Source organism: Tachysurus fulvidraco, chromosome 9, assembly GCF_022655615.1.
Source record: "Tachysurus fulvidraco isolate hzauxx_2018 chromosome 9, HZAU_PFXX_2.0, whole genome shotgun sequence".
In the NCBI taxonomy this organism is placed as follows: domain Eukaryota; kingdom Metazoa; phylum Chordata; class Actinopteri; order Siluriformes; family Bagridae; genus Tachysurus; species Tachysurus fulvidraco.
Window position 1 is genome coordinate 4,938,633 of NC_062526.1, and position 24,259 is coordinate 4,962,891.

The following is a 24,259-nucleotide window of genomic DNA, read 5'->3' on the forward strand; positions in this document are numbered from 1 at the left end:
GAAGCTTTTAATCTCTAAAGTTTGATTCAATTTCCTCCATTTTTTTTTTTTTTACATTCTCACAAAAAAGCACCAAACCGCAAAAAAGAAACAAACCTGTTCCTCTGTCGAACTCATTCCTGGTGCTCTAAGGTTTATTATACTAAGATAAATATTATAGAAAAAGTTCAAGATTAATATTAGTTATATTTAAAGGTGTTTGTATTTATTCCCGATGAGCAAGTCTGAGGTGACTTTAGTGATGAATAACTCTCTTCTCAGGTTAAAGAGAAGATTTATTTGTTGCCTTGTTTTTGTTGGTAAGCTTTATTTCACAGGAGACGTATATTAATAATATATTTCTAATCTCCGAGTGTCCGATGTTAGTCGTCATTAAATCCTAACAAAGGATTAAAGGAAAAGTAACATTCCTCGTACATTTAATATCTAGATATATTGTTTGTTTGTTTTTTAATAGCGAAATATTTAAAAAAATGCTTCCTTAATCTGGTATTTAGTTTAATTAGGAACTACACCTATGTAAATATAAACAGGAACTGAAAACAGGAATTTAGAAAAAGCTTAATTAGAAACCGAGAATGTCTAAATGTGGCCGCGGTACAAGGGAGCCAGTGGTGGGAATTTCCCTGAAAATGTTTTGTACTTTGAGGTTTCTTTTTTTTTCCAAGGGCAAATGTTACATGTCTAGCAAGTAGCCTCCCACTTCCTCCCACATGAAATCCCCTAACCCCAATATCTATCAGAATACGAACCAGTCGTCGTCAAAGTCAGGTCATGTGGCACTTCAGTGTAACTAACAGATGGTGCTTTATTTATCATCTGTTATTTATCAGCATTTTACTGGATAAATTGTAAATGAGAACAATGAACTGTATCTAAAGTATAAGTGGCTGGGAAGCAGTGGAGTTATATTAGTTGTGCTCTCGCTCCCCTGTCCATCACAGCAGTAAGCATCCAGAACATCATGTATGTGGATGGCACTTGCCCTTAAGCCATCCGGTGATGCAGTAGGATTTCTCAGATAGCTGTGGTAAGATGGGAGAGCTGACTAGTTGATGGGAATTGGGGAAAAATGATGCTAATTGTATAACCAACCACACAAAAACACACATTTTTGGTATTCTTGTATTTGACAGCCTGCATTTGCATAGTGATTCTGATAGGCTGTTATATTTTATGACAAAACAACACATGCAAATCAGATTTTTTCAGGTCTTCGGGCATGGCGGCTTAAATGATGGCACATTTGACTCAACCCACCAGGGTTGTGGGTTTGATTCCTGAATCCTCTATGTGTGTTTGGAGATATCCCAATATTATCCATGTGCTTCGGGCTGTTTCTGAGTACTCCAGGTTTCTCCCCAGTCCAAAAACATGCTGTAGGCTAAATGGCATTACTTGTGTGTGTGTGTGTGTGTATACATTATATGTGCCCGATGATATGTGGTCCATAACATGGTGGTTCTCGGTGTCCTTGTGTCCTGAGTCCCCTGGGATAGACTCCAGGTTCCCTTTGACCCCGTAAAGAATAAGTGCTCCAGAAAAGATGGATTTTCAGACTTTAATGTTTCTTACATTTATTTAGTTGTATGAGATGCTGTACATTTTATAGCAGCTTAGGCTGACTTTGAGTAGTAGTTCATATAGACATGAGGCTTGTTCTTCCAGACATCTACTAGTAACGCATTAAAAAATAACTAAACGTGAGTCGTATCACGAGTTAGACTTTATGCTTATGTACGTATGACCGTTCAGAGACTGTAGGTTTAAGGAAGAGACGAAGTACAGAGCATTAAGACGCGGTCTATGTTACTGATCAGTGGTTAAAAAAGAAGAAGAAAGCAGAGAACATGATGACAGATAAAACCTTCTGACATCTCGTAAGCTTATCTTTATGTTTATTATCAATCTGTAATTTGTAGGTGTAAAATGCCAGAGTATATCTAATACACTGAAAACTGAGTGTAAGAAGAAGAAGACAAGGATGGAGGTTGTATAAATATGACTGGAAGGTGCACGTTAGACTGGTTTCCATGGCGAGAAATGCTGAGCACTTTCTATATATCTTATTTCAAACGTTTCAGGTCACAAACAGGGGACCTGAGACCAGCGAGACATAGTTCTTAATCAGAATTTTTTTTCTAGGTAAGGATAGAGATGTGATAGCTTGATAATTATTACGACTACTTCTTTAGAACATCCTCTGGATGCTATTTATGAATATGAAAGCAGGCAGGAAGTTGCAAAAAAAAAGCTTGAGGTAAGTTTGATAACTGAGAGCTGTTGAATTGCCATCGTACAGCCATTCGTATTTCGAGCCCTGTGAAAACGTAAGTAACCCAAACAAATCCTAATTTATTTCTTTATTTTGTAGACAACTACGTGCTGCAAGTCATTTGATATTAATACTACAAACAGATGTATGTAAATGTGTAAATTTAGAGCATGACATCTTAGTTGGTTGTTTGTTTTTTGGCTTAATTTTGCTCTCTAGATGAATTGCACAAATCTTTCCTCCACCACTAACCAAACATTTCCAGTGAAGTCCCAGCCTGTCTCTATCACTGTGCTGATTTGCCTGTTCCTCATGACTGGGTTTCTCCTGAACATCTTCAGCTTGTGGGTCTTCAAGTACCGTACTCCAGGCTGGAAGTCTGGAACGGTTCTCCAGTTCCACCTGGCCATCAGCGATCTTAGTTTATGTCCTCTTGGACCCTTTTTAGCGGTTAACTTTACAAAGGGATACTGGCCTTTCGGACATCTGATGTGTCGGCTCAAGATCGCCCTGTTGTTCGTCCACTTTTATTCCAGTATCTTTTTTCTCACTCTCATAAGCATCCACCGTTACGTCTCCGTGGTCTACCACAGTCAGGAATTCCGAATGCAACAAAAGGACTTTGTAAAGAAGCTTTGTCTAGGAGTTTGGGCTTTCATTCTGACTAACGGTGTGGTGTATTGTCTGCTTCTGGGTGCAAGCGGAAAGGATGAACACATGTTGTGCTACAGCATCCACCAGACAGATTACAAGGAGAAGTATTTTGCTCTAAATTTTGTTCTACTCATCCCCGGATTCCTGATCCCATTCATGATATCAGTGGTGTGCTACAGCCGCTTGGCAAGATCCGTGTCCAGCATCAACGTCTGCCATCTAAAAGGCAGGCAAATGAAGAATAAGTCACGTAAAATGATTGCTGTTTGCTTGCTGATATTTGTAGTGTGTTTTTCACCTTTTCATGTGATTCAAAGTGTAATGGTGGTGGTCAATAAATTCTACCCCGATCTCTGCAACCTGCTTTTGAAATTGGAGACACTGTACTATGCCTCCTGGATCCTGTTTACAGCCAACTGCTATCTTGATCCACTGATCTATTGCTTTGCCTCACAGAACTTTATGGCAGCCTTCCGCAGCTCCATGAGAAAAATACGAGTCAGGTTCCAATCAACTCATGAGAATACTGACCATGATAGCCCTCAGACCACATATGTCACCCCCACGCCAAGGATGACTAAGAGGGAAAATATGTCCATGACTCACTTATAATTCCTGTATCTGTTTATGTGTGTGTGTTTATGTGTGTGTGTAAAAAAAAAAAGTGTGTCTGTGTGTGTGTTTTGGGGGGTGTAAGGTGGATCTATGGGGCATCATTTCTAAAATGTTCATAGAATCAGGTTTGATCTTGAATTTCACAGATTTGATAATAAAAATTAGAAATGGGGATTTCTGAAACCTAGAACCAATGTTTTTTTGTTGTGCTTATTTACCAGTATTCTAGTTCACTCTCACTTCTCGGGGAACTTTCAGACCAGCCAGTGGTACAGAAGCTAGAGTGACTGAAAAAATATATGATTTTCCCAAATGAAGACAGATAGAAAGACCAACAAAGATAGACCGATAGAAAAAATATTAAAGAATCTGAAAGGGGGTGGGGGGGGGTTGTTAGGTGGTTAGGTAGGTACTGTAGGAAGGAAGGAAGGTGGCTGTTTTGGAGGGGGGTGTAGGAAAAAAGGGAGGAGGAAGGGAAGGTGGGTGTCTGTTTGGGTGGGTTGAATGGCCAATAGGTAAGTTTGGTTGCTAGGTGGGAAGGAGGTTAAAGACATGTCAGAATGAAAAAAAGACAGCTAGAAAGGCCAAAAGAAAGTCAGACAGAATGAAAGACAGTCATATAGGACATAAATATTGTTTTTCCTAACCTAATATATGAAATTCCCAAATGTATAAAAATCGAAAGACAGGAACAAAGATAGACAGATGGAAAGAAAAAGAATGGGTTGTGGTTAGGCAGGTTAGGTAGAAAGAAAGGAAAGGAAGGATGATGGGATGGATGGGTGGATCAGGGGTAAAGAGGGAGGGAGGGAGGGAGGGAGGGAGGGAGGAAAGGGTATTTGAATATGGAATCAAACCTTTTTGATGCACTTTTTTAACTTTTCTGCTTTCGAGTCTAATTCTATAGGCGAAGGATTTAGCACTGAAGTCTGCATCCAGTGACAATTCTTTCTCCTAAAAGTTTTTCGGATGAAAAGAATTTTACATTTCACTTGAAAAGCCTGAAAAAGGAACAAAGGGAAATATAACAGCGGCTTCATTCGTGCAGAAATCCTGGAAACCAGAAAGACTGTACAAAGAAGTGACCCTTCATGATGTGTTACTGATGTTATACTGTATTGTTTAAATGTGCTATTTGAAATATTACTATTTGAAGTATTGTGTATTATTTACAGAAAAACACATAAATATATTACCATATTCTGTGAGTTTCAACCAATCATTCAAACAGCTTGAAATATTAGAATTAACATGATTTAGCAATTCAATATTTTAATGCTATTGTAATGGATCTATTTTTGTCATTGATGCAGCGAAGAGCTCAGTATGTTATATCAAGTCAGTGATGTTACAGTATGTCAAACGCTTAAGCTCAAAATACTTCCGTAATCCTTTTGTGAAACAGGAATGAAACAAATAAAGGAAGTTTTATTTATGCATTCATGGTTTGTGACCTTCACTGAGTCAAAGAGTAAACAGCTTGCTTTACTTGTCTGCTGTACACGTACAAATGGAGATCGGTAGATTTTTCTTTTTTTCTAAAATATTATTAATCTTCATCGCTCAAAATGTAAAGAAATAATAGCTGTGGGTTATTTTCACTGTTCTACTCGCATATGTTGTGGACGACACCATGTAACCATTGTAAAATGAAAGAAGGTTACACTTAGCAGAACGATTCAAGGCCATTGTTTCAGCTGACAGTTTCAGCACATCTACGGTTGCAGGACATCACCGGTTTCTCTCACAGCTCTGGTGTGATTTCCATCTACTCTTCTTCCAGTCTCTTTCAAAGTTTGGTAACTTTATTGCCATGGATTTTCCAGACATTTTCAGATTAATTTTGGAGTGTGACAAGGGATCATTGTCTTGCATTAAAATTGCAGGTTAATTGAGAGATCTTTCCTCGCAGGAAAGGAACCGCATGTTGTTGAAGGAGGTTCTGATAAACATTTGCATTCACCCTGCCATGTAGCCGTCTAAAAGGCCCAACGATGGACTTTTCTCTCTGTTTTTGTCAGGGACTCTCTGAATTCCAACATAGAAGATTCTTTGTACAGTATTCGGCCCTAAACCGTAGAACTAGAGCTTAGACATTTCACACCATACAGATATTGCAAAACCGATTGCATGCATCTGCCACCAATCTGTTTCCAATTCTGTAAATTCTGTTTTTTATCGTAATTATATTCTATTGTTGTTCTATTGTTGTCAAAAAAGTATTTCATTTCATACTGTGACCAACACAATTTGAATTCTATTTGAATTTAACCTGATACGGTTTCATCTGTCCCACGGAACACAAAAACAAAACAGAACTGCCTTTGTTCTTCTTCCTCTTTCATATACATTCTTTAGAAGTAGCTTTGTCACCACATGAGTACACAGTTTCTCGGTCTCTCAAAGATGAACAGCCATAATAAGACATTTTGCCCTCCTGTAGCACAGCACATCAGCCTAACTGTCCTAATCTGCCTGGTCTACATGACCGGGCTCCTCCTGAATGGATTCAGCATCTGGGTTTTCATCTTCCGGATGTCTAAATGGAACTCTGGGACGGTGTTACAGTTCAATTTGGCAATAAGTGATCTACTGGCTTCACCTGCCACCCCTCTGATGGCAGCCTACTTTGTCAACGGGAACAACTGGGAGTTTGGCCCCTTTCTGTGTGAGTTGAAGATCGCCTTGATCAGCGCTCACTTCTACGGCAGTATCGTGTTCCTCACCCTTATCAGCGTTCATCGCTACGTGGTTGTGGTCCACTTCAAACGATCGTCTCCATTTAAACATAAAGCCTTTGTGAAGAAGCTGTGTTTTGGAGTGTGGTGTTTTTTATTAAGTGGCGCCATAGTGTACGCCGTTCTGCTACCTGTTACCAATGAAGACGGGCACAAGCAATGCCTTTCCATACATCAATCCAAACTCACCAGTGCGTACTTCATTATCAACTTTGTGCTCTTCACTCTTGGCTTTCTTGTGCCTTTCGTCACAGCTGCGGTTTGCTACAGCAGTCTGGCTCGATCAGTAATCAAGGTAAACGTCATCTCTATGCATGGTCAGACAATTAAAACAAAGTCTCTAAAGATGATAGGATTGTGTCTGGTCATCTTCGGACTCTGCTTCTTACCGCTCAACGTTACCCGGACTGTCGCGGTTGTCATTAAAAAGTACTACCCTGAACACTGTCAGCTTCTGTTACGCACTGAAACAGCGTACTACTTCTCATATGTCCTGGCAGGAATCAACTGTTGCCTGGACCCTCTTATATATTTCTTTGGTTCACACAATTTTAATAAAGCTTTTAGAGGATCTGTGAGAATGGTAAGACGTCACCAGGAGAAAGAAAACAAAACTGAATCAGAGACAAGTTACAGTACAAATAGAAATGCAATCTATACAATATCTACAGGAGTGGTGTTATAGCATTCCAGAGTAAAAAAAAACATCCCTGTCTTATTCCTGTAAATATTTTAAGGTATGTTTGCTTGTGATCTTTTTTCTGTCATTTTGTTCAATCATATTTCCTGTGAAATTATTTTTGTGAGGTAGTTTGTGAATAATGAGACTGCAATGCCACTTCTGCAATAAATATAACACACTGTGAGAAGGTTTTTAATGGTTTAACTGGTTCCTTCAGCAGTTTATTTTGCCATGCTGGTCTTCTTAATGTGTTTTAGCACAGTGCTGTTAATCTTCTAAGAACAACTGGTATGATGTGTGTAGTAATATGATGTAAAAGATAATAATTCTTGTAATGTAGTGTGACATGGTGTTTAAAATATCTGTCAAGTTTTTAAAAATTATTATTTCATTTTTTTTATTTGTTGTTTATAAAATGTATACATTTAAATATCATATTTGTCTTTAATACAAATAATACAAGATTTTCTCTTCTAGTTTAAGTGCTTTAAACTGAGATAGAGGCAGATCATCAGAGAAACACGAGGCACACATTTGCACACTCATTCACACCAAGAAGCTTTTTGACATCTGCAATTAATAATTGGTCCTAATCCTAATATATTATTGTATCCATAATTATATATATCCATAATTAACCACTGGTACATTTTGGGGTGGTTGGAGGAACCCATAGACACTGAAGAAAGGCCAACAGACATCTGGCAGACACAGAGACAAAATGACACTCTGAGCTCTCGCTGGTTTGGTCCTGAGCTCAGATTTCTGTCTGCATGGAGTTTCACATTTTATCTCTTGTGACTCTTGGGGTTTCCTCTTGGTTTTGTGGTTTCCTCTTACTTTTCAAAAACATGTTATTCGGTGGACTAATTTTGATCCGGCGTGGAAATGTGTGAGCACGGTGTCCTGTGAAGGACTGGCGTTCCTGGGCCTGAGCCTGAAGCCTATTTATTGATCTATTTAGTTTTAAAATAAATTAGTCAAGTAATAAAGAAGCTGGTTTAGTCCTAATTTTGTAGGGATGATCCAGTGTTACTTACACAGATAAAACACACACTTGACTTGCTTACTAACCTAGTAGGAAGATATGAGTTTTTTGTTGTTGTTGTTGTTGTTGTTGTTTAGTTTTGTTGTGTTTTGTCTTTTTTTTTCTGGAATATCTGAAATGATTTTTTTTTTTATCATTGTTTACTTATATGTATATATGGATGTAAATAATGCCCTTTTTAAAAAATATATATATAAATAAAATGTTTATTCTTTTTAATCTCCATGTTTGATCAGCCAGTGAAAAAATATTTTTTAAAAAGAAAAAAGAAATAAAAAATCCTAATCTTCCAAACTTGGCCATGATGTACAAGGCTATAGAGTGTCACGCATTGACACGCATTTTGTCACGCTCTCCCACCACACATTGTATTTCTTACACAGAAAAACATACTATTTATCATATATTTATTACGCCCAAAATGTATCTGTCCGCACCGCTGTCTCTATGGAACCGAGCAGGAATCAAGCACGTCTCCCCTGGAGTTCTTAGTCGAGCCAATCAAAAAAAAGATGCTACACAATAGCCAGAAAATAGCACTATTGTAATGCAACAACCAATGAAAGAAAAAGCATATCTTAGAATTGTTCACCATCATCTTCGTTCACCCAGAGAAAACCACTGGAGCTGCGAGCATCACTTTGAGCACTTTGACACAAACAATGACATTTTGACTACTGTTAGAGACGTTTCCCAGATAATCAGCATCAGTTTTTCATGAGTGTCTGGGGGCCCTGAGATGGTGCCAGGGGGCCCGTTTCTATGACATTTTATAAAATAATGAATTTATCATAAATTCTGTGTAATTAAATCTAAGAAAAATAAAGCTACTAACCACCAGCACTACATTGTATAATTTAATATGTTTTCTTTAATTCAAATATTAAGTTTTGGAATGTTTTAATGTGACATTCCATGTCCCTAGAGCCAGATTACGTGTCTGGGGATTGGGTTGCCGAGGCCCCTGCCTTCGACTGCCACCCAATCCACAATGCACCAGCCCCTTACGGTTCCTCCTGCAGGTGGTGGGCCCATGGGAGATGTGTATCTTGGGGTCTTGTTCACGAGTGAGGGAAGGATGGAGCGGGAGATCGACAGGCGGATCTGTGTATCTTCTGCAGTGATGCGGTCAATATACCGGTCTGTTGTAGTGAAGAAAGAGCTGAGCCACAAGGCGAAGCTCTCTATTTACCAGTCGATCTACGTTCTACGATGGATGGATGGATGGATGGATGGATGGATGGATGGATGGATGGATGGATGGATGGATGGATGGATGGATGTTTTATGTCATAATTTTTTTTCTTTTTTTCCTTCAATCATTTAAAATATGTCACTCTTGTCTGTCTTCAAAACATGAGAGCCCTGAATATATAATAAAGTAAGTTACGGTTTGTTTTTGTTTCTGTAGGTCATTACAGACAGGCTAATATATATATATATATATCTATATCTATATATATATATATATATATATATATATATATATATATATATATATCTATATATATATATATATATATATATATATATATATATATATATAGATATATAGATATAGATATAGATATAGATATATATATGTGTGTGTGTGTGTGTGTGTGTGTGTGTGTGTGTGTGTGTGTGTGTGTGTGTGTTATATATATATATAACAGTAAAAATAAAACGCACTACTGAACCCTTAATAGTTTTATTTTCGAGTTTATTTATCGATATTAGATCACCATGGTAACTGGACTGCAGTAAGTTGTGCTCGAGCGCCTCTTGTGGAGCGCGAGTTGCCCAGGTGATCTATGTAACGCCCATCCGGTGTGACGTCACGCCGAGAGTCGAGTGCGCAGGTGGAAAGTGTGTGTGCGCGCGCGCGCGTGTGTATGTGGATCAGTTTCGGTCGTCCACCGAGCGAGGTGGTGGGAAGACAACAAAGATGGGAAAGCTTCAGGAATTCCAGATCACTATAAACGGCAACAAAGTGGTTTACAGTCCCGGTGAATCCATTTCCGGGACGTTGAAAATCTCCACCGCTCAACCTATTCAGTGTAAAGGTAAGATATGTGTTATTCTGGGACTTTAGCTAGTACTGTGGGCGGTATCGTGTTTACCACTTAATTTAGACACAGGCACAGTTAAAAATAAATAAATAAACACAATTATTGACGGTTATTAGCTGTTATGACGCCACACAACACAGTATTACATGTTAGACTGAAAATATTGATGGAATAAATGAATAATAAAGCTGTTGTAGCCTGTATTAGGCCTGAAAAAGCCACACAAACAATAGGTCTGTTTATGTAGTGTAACTGTCACATAGCCGTGTTATTAATAATGTATTCCTTAGTGGTTTAGTATGATCATCTTAGAGAACAAGAATAGAACATGTCTTGAAAGCAACAAAACAGTGTTATGAAACTTTAGAGTTGTTAGTAAACTTTGTACTGATTTCTGAGACATTTACAAAGTGTCTTTCTCGAGTTTATTTTAGCCTGCTTTGTCTATATCAGTTGTTCTGTTGCTTTCATGGTCTTCATGGTTCATGTATATGCAAAAACCAGTTTGGTCGGTTAATTATTCACTATTAAACTGACCTGATTGTTCTCTCTAACACTCCAAATGTGTGTGTGTGTGTGTGTGTGTGTGTGTGAGAGAGAGTGTGTGTGTGTGTGAGAGAGCGTGTGAGAGAGTGTGAGTCTGTGTGTGTGAGAGTCTGTGTGTGTGAGAGTCTGTGTGTGTGTGTGTGTGTGAGAGAGAGAGAGAGAGAGAGTGTGTGTGAGTGTGTGTGTGAGAGAGAGGGAGAGCGCATGTGAGTGTGTGTGTGAGAGTCTGTGTGTGTGAGAGAGTGTTTGTGTGTGTGTGAGTCTGTGTGTGAGTGCTTTGTTGGGAGATTATGTAAAGCGAGATCATGTCACTTCATAAACTTGCTGTCACTTTGTGATGTCATTCTCTATTGTCCTCCAAGTAGTTTTTAAAACACAAAAGAAAAACAACCTTCCCCCCAAAAACAAACAAACAACTCTGTGTCTAACTCATTTTTAAACACAAACCGATATTTCTTTCACATAGGGTGATGATCATCAATGTGAATGGATCTCTCATTATTTTTGTAAAGCTCCGCCCCCTTTGCTTGACCGAGATGTGTTCTTTAACACAGATTTAATTTAACACAAGTGTTTGCGATCTCTTGTTTCAGTTGACACCTTTATCACCTCCAACACAAACCCCTTTTCACTCCCACTGTAACATTGTTGACGTAAAGAGGTCTCACTCATGCCTATTGACACTCCATCACTTCATAGGATTTCTTCAGATGTCTGGTTTTAACAAGTCCATGAGATGAGTCTTTAATGGTGTAATGCTGTAGAATTCTCGATTCTGATTGGTCGGATTGTGTGTCGATTAATTTTGTAGGGCACCAGTAGGGCCAAATGACATTTCCTCTTATTCCAATCCGTTACCGTTTCCATAGCAACAACTTGTACTGTCCGTGTCAATACTTTGAAGCTGTAAGTTTAAGGAAAAGCTTCAGGAAGCAGAGCTTAGTGGTTACTTTGCTCACAAGACAGGCTGCATTTTTATCTTATTAAAGCTTTTTTAAGACTTTAAAAGCACTCAGATTGTTTATAGCTGCTGTACGAGGAACCTGTCTCATGCTTCTTCCATGACATGAGATTGAACTATAAATGGAAGAAAATTATTAGGAGATTGTCTGCAACAGAACCAAGCGCTTGTTTGTCTGTTGGCTCTAGATGAGCAAATTGTTTATCACCATTATTTAAAAAGTGTGACCAGGATATATCACTATTGCACAAGACTACGAGGTGAAAATTTAGGACACCTCTGCTCACTTCCGCACTTCTGTCTTCGTAGGGTAATATTTTCATATACGTTAGAATTATTATGAGGATGTAATGTACGGGGATGTGGTAGCCTAGTGGTTAAGGTGTTGGGTTACCAAACAGAAGGTTGTGATTTCGATTCCTACGTTCACCAAGCTGCCACTGCTGGGCCCCTGAGCAAGGCCCTTAACCCTCAATTGCTCAGTTGTATAAAAATGTAAGTCGCTCTGGATAAGGGCGTCTGCTAAATGCTGTAAATGTAATGTAAACACCGGAGCTTCAACATGTTTCACTAACACAATGGTAGTGTTGCATTAAAAGAAAACTTTTGATAATTTTTTTAACTAAGGATTTTTTATATCTTTAATGTGTAATTTGATTCTTTAAAAATAAATCTGTTTTCATTTAAAAAAAAAATGTAACATGAAAATCAGTCACAGAAATGTTCGAAACTTTTTAAAGTTTATTTTGTAGTAAATTTATGTAGATAAATAAATATATCACAGTAGCTGTGATGAGTCAGAGAAGTGTATTGTGCTGTAATTTCTCAAAATAGCGGTAATTAAAACACTACGTGGCTCCATTACACATAATTTAATGTGTATAATAGTATCCTGCAATGAGGAAAGAAGTGTTAATTTCCCTTACCCTAAAAAAAATACACTATTGAGCATATTCCTGAATTTATTATCAGATGCAGGCTGAGAAGACGAGTGAGCGTCTCCTGAGTGACTCACAATGCAGCCATTGTTGCACTTGTCTATTCTCCTGGAAAGGACTATGGAATAAACGGCATCTTTATTGTTGTATGGAAATAAAGGATCAGTCTGGCATCCGTATGCTTTAGAAACCTATATTATGAGGGAAATGTGTTCAGGACGTCCTTTCTGTCCTGAACATGTTTGCTTTAGGAACCTATATTATGAGGGAAATGTGTTCAGGACATTCTTTCTGTCCTGATGGTCACGTGACATTCAGGCTCAGCGTTATCTGTATTATTGTGGAAGTTGAAGCGAAACCAGCTCGGCGGAAGCAGGAACAGGAGCAGGAGCATGACTGGTTTGTTGGCATTCCTGCTTTGACAAAATAGTTGAGAATCAAAACCTGCTATGAATATTGTAGGAGCAAGGTCAGTGTTAGTGCCTGGTGCCTTTGTACATGGGAATAGAGGTGATAATGAACACACTATTAATATGAGTGTGTTCTGGTTGCTAACATGGAGTCATAAATCTTTAGTAGTCTTTTTGTTGAGTTCTTTAGAAAAAAAATCACAGACTGGTGGGAGTGTGAGGACTTTTAAAAATGCTAAACATTTGTCCTGTAGTGTTTGAAAATCAAGGATGAGATTCTGGAGTTTATATCTAATCAAATTTTGCTTTGCGATCAGCTCGGCTATCAGAAATCAGGTACGATAACTCCGATCAGCTTGGCGTCTGAGATCAGCTCGGACGATCGATCGAATTTTCAGGTTCTGCTGCTTTTTCCATCAACACTTAGAGGCGACAAATAGAAATTCAGACACATTTTATTTCCCAATGTGTCTCAGCATGCCGATAAGTCTTTATAATCTTCAGTAAGCTCTGTGTCCTCTCTGGAACACTGGAGTTGGGAAATACACCCTGAAAGGAACCCCAGGGCATCATACACACATTCACACACATTCACACTGTGGAAGGGAAACCAGAGAACCCACAGGAACCCTGAATAGTGAGAACACATACTGTGTCACCTTGCATCACCACTTTTTTTTTTTTTGGTTATTGTGGTGTTATGGGATTTTTGTCCCCCACCAAAACTATCATTGATGTACTCAGAAGTGAGGAAAAAGGCTGTGCAACTTTAACAGAATGTGTTTTTCTTTGAGTCGCTTGCTACAGAGGATCGTCTAGTCCACATACTTGATTTGAGAGGATTTCTATCTGGACTTGAGACTGGCACTGAGAGTTAGCTTCTCAGTGGCTGGGTTAGCTTCCTGCTCGGGAATCGAACCTGGGCCACTTAAATGACAGCGCAGGATCCTGCAAGTGGATCCACCAGGAGGCCAACTTTAGCAGAAGATAACAGATTAAAATAAACAGCGAGGCATTAATAAGACCTGGAAATTTGGATCTGTTGCATAAGGTGTGAGCAAAGTGCAGCATAGAGAGAGAGAGAGAGAGAGAGAGAAGGAGAGAGAGACCCAAGGGATGATGCCTCATGCAGATGAAGTCATTGTATTTGTTGCTGTTTTAGATGACATCATTGGAAGACTGTTTGCCTCAATGCACTCTCTCTAACTCCCTTAACACCAGGTTCATGATGCTCTTCCCTTGTTTATCCCTCCAGCCATCACGGTTGTATACACCTCCCGACGTTTCATGGCGTAAACATGAAGGGTGTGGAACTCTGGGTGATGTTTGATTAAGTGAGATCTCAGATATCACATTGTGAAACAGTCCTATACAGTTATTCTTTCTTTTCTTTTCTCCAGCAATTAAGGTGAACTGCCACGGGTCATGTGGCGTGACCAACAAAGTAAACGACACGGACTGGCTCGAGGAGGAGCAGTACTTCAACAGCTCTCTCTCTGTGGCTGATAAAGGTAACATTCAACAATATCTCTCTCTCTCTCTCTCTCACACACACACACACACACACACACACAAATGCTCCTCTCTTTACTTTTGTGCTTCATGGAAAGAGGTTCAGGTTGTACAGAGGATCAGTCACAATACCTGGATTTTATTCTTATTTTGAAATAAAACAAGATTTTTAATTTCATTTGGATGAATTGACTTTTGTGGTTCAGCTCAGCGCTGTGTGCGTTTAATCATGTAAGAGAAAAGGCACTTTCAAAAATGGATTTTATTTATTCTTTTCTAGAAATACTAAATCAGTCAAACTCAAATACACCATATTTTTATTTATTTGTTTGTTTGTTTGTTTATTCCCTTATTATTTATGTCTCTTTTTTGAGTTCATTATATGAATTAAATGTTTATATATATATATATATATATATATATATATATATATATATATATATATATATATATATATATATATATTGTTGTTGTTGTTGTTTAAGTTTCATTATTATTTATCTTGTGTATTTTATTTATACATTTATTTATCTTCCTTTATTTTTTTTATACTTTCTATATTTATGTCTTTTACCAAATTTTCTCTTGTTGTTTATCTTTGGGTCCTAATGTCCGAATTAAATTTTTTCAATTTGCCTGTGTTTTGTTTTGTAATTTTCTAGAAATATCTTCCATTATTATTTCATTTTAAATTTACTCGGTATCGGTGTTAGTGTTCTTATTAACTTGTCTTTTAATTTTTATTTTTCTCCCTCAGATTTCAGTGTGAGTAAAGATGTAAAGATGCCCTTTACACATCAGCCTCATGTTGTAGTATTTGTTAGCTTTTTTAGTCTCTGTGTTCAACCTTTCATCTGTAGCTCCCTGTACCAATAAACTCTGCCTTTGTTTAGTGTTGCATAATAATGCAGCTGAACAAGAACTCCAGCACACTGAACACATGGGAACACATGGGAACACATGGGAACGCGTTTGAACACACCGGATCATGCTGGAACACATGGGAACAAACTGAAACACACGAGGACACATTGCAACACACTGAACACACAGAGACACACAGAAACATTGAACACACTGAAACAAGTTGTACACACTGAACACATTGGTCATATTCATGATCTATGTTTATAACTTCAGCATCATCTTGCACTCAGCTGTGGCATCTGATGTGTGTGTGTTTCATTTCCCAGGCACTTTGAAACAGGGCGAACACATTTTCCCCTTCAAGTTTCTCATACCAGGTAAGACTGTATAGCTCACACACACAAGCGTGCGCACACACACACACACACACACACACACACACACACACACAGACACTCCTGTTTCTCTACATTCCTACACACAGACACACCTGAGCTGCTCTGTTTATTTACTGTAGCAACAGCAGCTCACCACACACTGAATAATTATGGCTTTAGTGATCGTTACTATTTCCTTTAACCCGTAAAAAAATATTCTTATTCGGTTACTGGTCTCGTAACGCATTATGCTTATTAAGTAAAACTAGCGGTGCGAGTGTCCAGACTTTCGGTAATGAGAAAGTCTTTTATCCTTTTTCCTCTGAAAAGATAACAAACCCGAACCCGGAACTGTCTACATGCAGCGTTCAGTACGTACAGTAAATAAACAGGACACGACTATCTGGTGTGTGTGTGTGTGAGTGAGTGTAGGAATGTCAAGAAAGCTCGCTGTTATCCTCTGAATGACTTTACATTGCTGACAGTCATCCTTTTTGACCAACATTCCTGTTGTTGTCCACACCACTGTTTAACTTGTAGTTAATTGCAAAATTGCATCCAGTTATTGGACTTATAGCTTATATGTAGTTTCTACAGTAACGCTGACTGTAAAGCTGTCTACTTTTTCACTAATGAGAACCGAGTTATTCCTCTGGACTGTGCAGTAAGACACAATAACAAACCTGAACCCAGAGTATCTCTTTGATTTCTGTCTCATAACGCAAAATAATGATTGTTCTGCACACGCAGTAAAGTAAAGCTTGATATTCCAATAGTTGTTTTGCTCTTTAAGCGTAAACAGAATCACCTGCTACCTTTACATATTTCCTCAACTTTGAAGTGGCAAAAAAGAGGAAGCTCGTTGAGGTGACGCAAAGATACTTCCTGTCTCCGCTAGGCTGGCTGCGTCTATGCGGCATGTCGCTTAGAAACAGACGTCAGAAGAACGCCACAAAGCAATTCTCCTCACCTCTCTCAGATAAAGTCTAAATGTAAAGTTAACGCTTTAATCCTTTTAAAGTCAAAAGTTCTTGCTGCTGTGCCATGAACTGTCAATTGTCCAAATACGAACACTGTGGTTTGCCTGATTTCAGGATTGACCGGTTGAGCTAGATCATTTCTCATTAGTGAAAAACTGGACAGCTTTACAGTCAGCTTTGCTGTAGAAACTACAGAAACGAAATAATAACTGAGAAGACCAATAACTGGATGGAATTTTGCAATAAACTACATATATGGTGGTGTGGACTAAAGCTGTTCAGAGGATTCTGATGCTCTCACAAGGATAATGACCCAACACCGTGAAGCATGGCTCTAAAGCGGCCTTCACACTGCACACGACAAACGGACACGACTGTCGCATTTCGCCCCTAGTGGCAGTCGCACGGAATGTGCAATATGATCGTGTAGACGTCAACATGGGAGAGAAAGTAATTCTCGTGACACCCGAAAATAACCACGCAACTCTTGCACTAAACGGTGTTCCTCGCCGAGACTTTTTCTCCGAGTCAGGTAGTGTTTTATCCAGACTGATTTGAAATATTTTCTTTTGCGTCTCCAGTAAAGAAGAGCAAAAGCAAGAGCCTGTATTCTCCCTCCATTTATCATGGTGAATGATTTAATGAAGGAGTACAAACAAACAATCAATACAACAATAAATCCATAAAGACTGTGAATAATTTTTGTGGAAACATTGACACATTAAAAATAATACAATAATAATAATTTATTAATAATGTATTACCTTTTTATCAATAACAATGTATTTAAAACAAAAAGATTGCTTTTGATAAAGTTTAAAAATTACTAAAGTTAATATTAATACTTTTTAATAATTCTTATCACCTCACGCACACGAACCTGATTGGACAACATTGGAATACATCACATCCGGTCTGCATATCGGATGCGGTGTAGTCGCACAAGTTACATTTTTTTAACGGACCCAACGCTCAAAACGGATCCGAAAACTACGTTTCGTTTGTCGTGTGCAGTGTGAGGGCGGCTTAAGGATCCTCACTCATTTCCTTTAACCCATTCCACAATGGCATTTTTTTTTTTTGTATTAAAACTGCTTTCTACTGTACAGTCCAAAATGTGTCTATAACAAAGTGTCAGTGACTCTGGACATAACGCTCGAGCAGACACCGCAAACTCAGAGTTGTGTGTAAATGACAAGAACATGTATAAACAGCGCTGAATGATTTACTGGCATACATTCTTCATGTTTTGGTGCCTGTATACTGTAGATCCTGCTTCACATTGAAACAAAAAAATAACTGACACACAATAATATGCTTCCTTGGGGCCTTTTTACACCCGGTCACTTCATGTGTTTTCTCTGATCCGATAGCTATCTGATTTGTTAAAACTGTTCCATTTACATCAGGCCACATAAATGCGTCTCGGCGAATCGGATATCGATGCGATATTTCTACTCCCGCCCAAAATGCAAATATATTTTACCTCATTTCCGGGGTAATTGAAATGGAACACACTTTGGTGGATGCAGTTGCTACAAAAAAAAAACAGCATTTACTGTTTGCTACGTTTTCGCTGACGGCAGCAGTGCGTTTTAAGACCCAACGAGACACCTGGGTGAAAGATCGGAGCCAGCGCTGGTGGGAAAACATGTTTGTTTCTGGCGCGATGCACGACTCGCGAGTCACCTGCGAGTGACGTACTTCCGTTTGGGAGGAGTATAGAGCTGAGGTATGTGGCTTGAACAACCACATGCATTTACACCTGTCCAGTTTCATCTGAAATGCGTCCCAGACCACCTCCTGAAGGGGTTTGAACGATCGGATTTATATCCGTCTCGAAACCGTTTCGGAGGGCATTTAAACGTGGACTTTTTACCATCGGATAGCTAACAGATCACAGAAAACGCATGAAGTGACCAGGTGTAAAAACCCCCTTAGACATTCTGAACCGTCATGTCTGTCCATTTTTGTTTTAAAAATGTGAATATTCTTCTTCTCCAGCCACAGCTCCGACATCATACGAAGGGCCGTATGGAAAGATCATGTACAAAGTCCGAGCGTTTATCGACACGCCTCGCTTCTCAAAAGACTACAAGACCGAGAAGCCCTTCTACATGCTGAACAACATTAACCTTAACGAAGTGCCCGACATCTATGTGAGTGTGCGAGCTTTCTGTGCATTAATACTGTCCCATTCCTTTTAGTACGCACTATCATGTGCACCTATCATGTGCACTTGCTGGTGATTGTAGCTGTTTATTTGGTTTCGCAAGTAACTAATGATCAAGGATGGAACAGGTACGGACAGGTGAGACCATGTGACACCAGTTCTCATGATATTACATTACATTGTATTATATTGCACCGGCTTACAGGCGTTTTTTTTATTATTTTTTTAAGGTTCTAGTGCTAGTTTTAAAGCACTGAATAGATTGGCACTTGTTTGGTGTTTGTTCTAAAATGTTACACCCAAAGTAAAGAGCAAAAAATGTTATTTACTCCATTTGCTTGTCTTGTGTTGGTTCATAATTATTAATATTTCTTTGTTTTTATTATTGTTGCTGATATTTTGTCATTACTTCATTGTTATTCTTTTTTTTTTTAATGTCTGTATGATGTATTTTGAGCTGCCTTTGTTTCATACACATACAGTAAACGCCTCTCATCACGGTTTATTTCACAGGAGCCAAACTCTTCAACTATATCTAAGAATTTCTCATACATGTTGGTGAAGAACGGGACGGTCGTCCTGGTGGCTAAAACAGACCAGCGCGGATACACTGCAGGCCAGGTCATTAAAGTGTCCACAGAGATCGACAACCAATCAGGGAAGAACACGGGCCATGTTGTGGCGTGCTTAATTCAGGTAATGATTCTGTCGAACTACCGAAAGTAAAAAGTTTTCCTTCTCTCGAAAGCCGTGTCACGTTTGTCCGCTCGTGTCCTTTCAGAGAGTGACGTATCACACGAAGAAACCGACGCATGAAACGAGAACGATCGCAGAAGTGGAGGGAGCCGGAGTGAAGGCAGGCAAACGGGCAGAGTGGAAAGAGCAGATTATCGTCCCTCCTCTTCCACAGTCGTCTCTGGCTGGATGTAACCTCATCGAGATCAACTATTTCATCCAGGCGAGTGTTACAGTGTTACTACAGTGTTGCATCACTCCACCATGTTGAGCAACAAAATGTACTTTGTGAAACCTAAAAGAATAATTAATTAATTTAAAAAATCTCTCATGCCCCAGGTGTCTTTGAAGTACCCAGAAATGTTAATGACGCTGCCAATTCATATCGGGAACGTTGCGGTCGATCCGAGTCTCCGTCCTCCTCCTCCTCCTAAAGCCGACAAAGCTCCCAAGACAGCTCCCACCCCAGCGCCACGGACTAACCCGGCGTCTCCTACTTCACTCAACCCCCCTGCCGCCACTTCTCCACCATCTGCCTCCCCCAATCTACGCCCTCGCCCCGCCCCCCGACCTCGGCCCCGCAGCATGTGCGTGACTCCGACCGCACCCCCGGCAGAGCCAGACATGATGGGAGCTGGGAATCGGCAGAGCGAAGAGATTCCTACTAAGGTCCACTCACAGCAACAGGGCCCCATGTCTCCAAGCGCCTTTAGCTACGCACCAGGCCTTGTGTTCCCGCAGAATAACATCAACCCCTCAGCGCCTCACTTCTCCCTCTCCACCGGGGCCACCATCCCCTTCTTTAGTGAAGGGAGCGGCCCACCCGTGCCCACTTCCTGCCCCTTCATCCTGCCTCCAGATTACAGAAGCTCAGCACACCCGCACGGTGAGGCCCACAAGCTTCTCTATGATTTCTATAAAATGCAAAAGTTTGCATTCCCTTTGAACAGAATAAAGAAAATTATTATGTGTATAACTTGCATATACAACGATTTATATAATTTATAGGCTTGAAATAATTGTATTAAGTAAAATAATCAAATACTGTTTTTCCTGCTCAAACTGTGCAAACTTAGTCCAAAACTGCTGCGTAGTTACCGCACAGGCACCGGGGTGATAAATGAAAGTATCTATGATATATAAGTAGTTATCGGTAGTCAGTAATAAGTCAGTAGTTAATCAGTAGTCTGTAGTTAATCAGTAGTCTGTAGTTAATCAGTAGCCTGTAATAAGTCAGTAGTTAATCAGTAGTCTGTAGTTAATCAGTAGTCTGTGGTTAATCAGTAGTTAATCAGTAGCCTGTAATAAGTCAGTAGTTAATCAATAGTCTGTAGTTAATCAGTAGCCTGTAATAAGTCAGTAGTTAATCAATAGTCTGTAGTTAATCAGTAGCCTGTAATAAGTCAGTAGTTAATCAGTAGTCTGTAGTTAATCAGTAGCCTGTAATAAGTCAATAGTCTGTAATAAGTCAGTAGTTAATCAATAGTCAGTAGTTAATCAATAGTCAGTAGTTAATCAGTAGCCAGTAGTTAATCAGTAGCCAGTAGTTAATCAGTAGTTAATCAGTAGTCAGTAGCCTGTAGGTAGTCGGTTGGTACTTAGTCAGTATTTAGTAGTTAATCTCAATGCACTGTATTAACGTTTCAACCCCAGCTGTAGTGTTTAACTTGACTAGAACATTTTAATAGTATAGATTGCTAAGTACCTTTCGATGATTTCCATGAGTGTAAAAGCATAAAATGTAGTTTTAAACTTTTGCGCATTACACCCAAATATTTGTATCTGATGTATTTGTAACAAGTGTCAATATGTGTTCATGGTACATGCGTATTTTATTTAGTTGTATAACACAATCATTTTTTTCTTTTTCAGAGCCTCCACCAGCTTATGAAGAGAGCTTCCTCACCACGTAAATGACACTTTCTGCTCTGTACTAAATAATAGCCGATGCCTCACTTTGGGAACGATGTCCTTTCACAACCATACTTACTGCACTTTTTGGACACCGTAGTGATGCTGGAAGTCTGTGATTGGCAAGCAGGTTCCGAGAAAGTTCTTTTTTTGTGTGTGAAGCATGGAGCGGGATCTCATTTCCAGCTTTCTCAAACTCTGAATGTCTTTGATTCTTCTCTGTATTTGTTCTTGTTCACAGGAGACATTGCGTTCATTCTTATATATCGTATACATTCGTTTATAGCCCACCGAAAAAAAATTTTTAACTGATCATAAAAATAATAATCGCTGCTATTGGCAAACAAATATGACTTTTTTAATTTATTTTATTATTTTTTTATTTAAATGGGATTTCACCTCTTACAGGCAAAAGCTACAAAAAATGTCCTATGCTTTGTTAATGGGTTCTGTTTCATTTTAGAAGGTTTTAAAAAACAGTTTTTCTAACTAATACACTAACAATTTTTAGGAAATAAAGGATACTAATTTTATTTGCTTTCTCTTTTTTTTTCTTTTGTTGAAGATGTTTGTGAAATTTAAACACTCTCGTTTTGCCTTTCTTTAAAATTCAGACAGATTCTTCGATTTCATTACCAGATGCAATAAAGTGTATGATTATGTTGTAATAAAACTGTTTTCTATTCCACTTTGTCTGACTGCTTTGTCTTGAATACAATTATACTAATGTGTTGATTTATTTATAATAATTATATAGTGTTTTTTATAACAATTATATAATTTTTTTTTGGGGGGGGGGTTGAGTGATTGTTTGCTATAGTGATGGACAGGTTGACAGATGAATTCAGACAGGAAGACAGGCACGTTGGAGTGAGTGGAGAAAAGTGTCAGGGGTGTTGTGTGACAGTAGAGTGTCAGCAAGAATCAAAGGAAAGGTGTACAAGACAGTAGTGAGAGCAGCTCTGCTGTATGTGTTAGAGACTGTAGCAGTGAGGAAAAGACATGAGGCAGAGATGGAGGTAGCAATGATGAGGTTCTCTTTAGGAGTGACGAGGATGGACAGGATTAGGAACGAGCGCATCAGAGGGACAGCTCAGGTTGGCTGTTTTGGGGACAAGGTCAGAGAGACTAGATTGAGATGGTTTGGACATGTACAGAGGAGGGAGATGGTTATATTGGTAGAAGGATGTTGGAGATGGAGCTGCAGGTAAGAGGTCTAGAGGAAGGAGAAAGAGGAGATGTATTGATGTGATGAATGAGGACATGAATGTAATTGGTGTGAGAGTAGAGGATGCTGAGGATAGAGTTAAGTGGAAACAGATGATTCGCTGTGTCGACCTCTAATGGGAAAAGCCAGAAGATGAAGATGCAGTGGATTGAGTATTGAATATTTGAGAACTGCTTATCTTCTGGGATTTTCACACACAAAAACAGCCTGGAGAAGTCCAAGAAGAACAGCTTGAATGGTTCAAACTCTCAGAAAGGTCACTAAAGCAGGGGTCAAAACTGATAGGGACATTACACTAGCAGAAGCCACCAGGAATTTGGACAGTCAAAGATTGAGATTGGCAAGACGTCGACTTTTTATTTTCCAGTTCAAATCTCATATGCAGGATATTAAGAGCCTGGATGAGTTCCAAAAAGTTTCACACACTCAGTTTCAGTTACCATATTAATGCACTACATAGATACAGTGACTGAATTTGCTTTGCATTTTGTCATCCGTGCGATCTTCTACTCTGTCCATCAGCTCATACATGCTGCCTGAAGTGCTTTATGATTTAAAATTCAATAAGAGAGTTAATAAAAGCCCTATCAAATAACAATTAAATAATAAATCTGGACCATTGCTTATCTGATAGTATTTGAGACATGGACTATTTTCAGCAGTAACACTGACATATGTACAGTAGTATTACAGAATTATAGTATTAATTATAGAATTATAGTATAGAAAGTATTATATGTACAGAAGTAGTATGAGTGCATCAAGCACAATAGTGTTTACTAAGTTTTTATCAGTGTTTGGTTGTGAAATCTCCAGCAAACAGCAGTGCAGTGTTTTTAATAGCTGACACCAAGGAAAGGAAAGCTAGAGTATGATTGATTCACGCTGCATTGAAAAAAGATTAGCGCTAGTATCTCTAGTAGGAGTGTAGCATTGTTGTATCACATACGTCACCACTTCAGTGTTATGGGTGTCATTGCTGTACTGGAAATACTCTGTAATACTCACTCAGGCTTTATTCAGGTTAAAGGTGTGCTTACACCTTTAACCTGAATATATATATATATATATATATATATATATATATATATATATATATATATATATATATATATATATAATGAAAAAATATATATATATATATATATATATATATATATATATATATATATATATATATATATATATATATATATATATTGCACTATGTATACCTCAATTGCACATTTCACAATTGCACATGTGTACATACAAATTGTATATATTGTATACTATTTGCATATGTATATTTCATGCTTATTTAAACTGCACATTTCACACCTGTAAATGTATACATACAATTTCATCTATACTACATATGTCATGCTGTTACACTGTTGAGATTATGTCACTAAAACAAATTCCTCGCATGTGAAAACATGCCTATATATGATACATATAACATGATATATATACACTCACACTATAAACCTGCATGATCCAGGTCTGTAATTCTTCTTGAACTTGTGACTCATCTTGTCGATGCTCCCACATGCACACCATTCCCCAGAAACATCCA

The 24,259-nt window shown here is 38.6% G+C and overlaps 3 protein-coding genes across 3 annotated transcripts; all 3 read left to right on the plus strand.

Annotated features, from left to right (window-relative positions):
- The first annotated feature begins 86 nt into the window (after positions 1 to 86).
- Positions 87 to 3,928, plus strand: LOC113653361 (cysteinyl leukotriene receptor 2-like). The gene is made up of 2 exons (XM_047818706.1): positions 87 to 2,330; positions 2,495 to 3,928. Exon 2 carries the CDS (start codon positions 2,495 to 2,497, stop codon positions 3,539 to 3,541), a length of 1,047 nt encoding a protein of 348 aa, XP_047674662.1. The 5' UTR covers positions 87 to 2,330; the 3' UTR covers positions 3,542 to 3,928.
- Positions 3,929 to 4,385: 457 nt separating this feature from the next.
- Positions 4,386 to 8,244, plus strand: LOC113653281 (lysophosphatidic acid receptor 6-like). Its single transcript, XM_027162782.2, has one exon. It carries the CDS (start codon positions 5,921 to 5,923, stop codon positions 6,965 to 6,967), a length of 1,047 nt encoding a protein of 348 aa, XP_027018583.2. The 5' UTR covers positions 4,386 to 5,920; the 3' UTR covers positions 6,968 to 8,244.
- A 1,602-nt stretch (positions 8,245 to 9,846) lies between these two features.
- Positions 9,847 to 22,161, plus strand: arrdc1a (arrestin domain containing 1a). Its single transcript, XM_027162953.2, has 8 exons — positions 9,847 to 10,057; positions 14,319 to 14,429; positions 15,624 to 15,674; positions 18,659 to 18,813; positions 19,341 to 19,523; positions 19,609 to 19,785; positions 19,902 to 20,448; positions 21,435 to 22,161. The coding sequence occupies exons 1-8, from the start codon at positions 9,940 to 9,942 to the stop codon at positions 21,473 to 21,475; spliced, it is 1,383 nt and encodes a 460-aa protein (XP_027018754.1). The 5' UTR covers positions 9,847 to 9,939; the 3' UTR covers positions 21,476 to 22,161.
- The last annotated feature ends 2,098 nt before the right edge of the window (positions 22,162 to 24,259 follow it).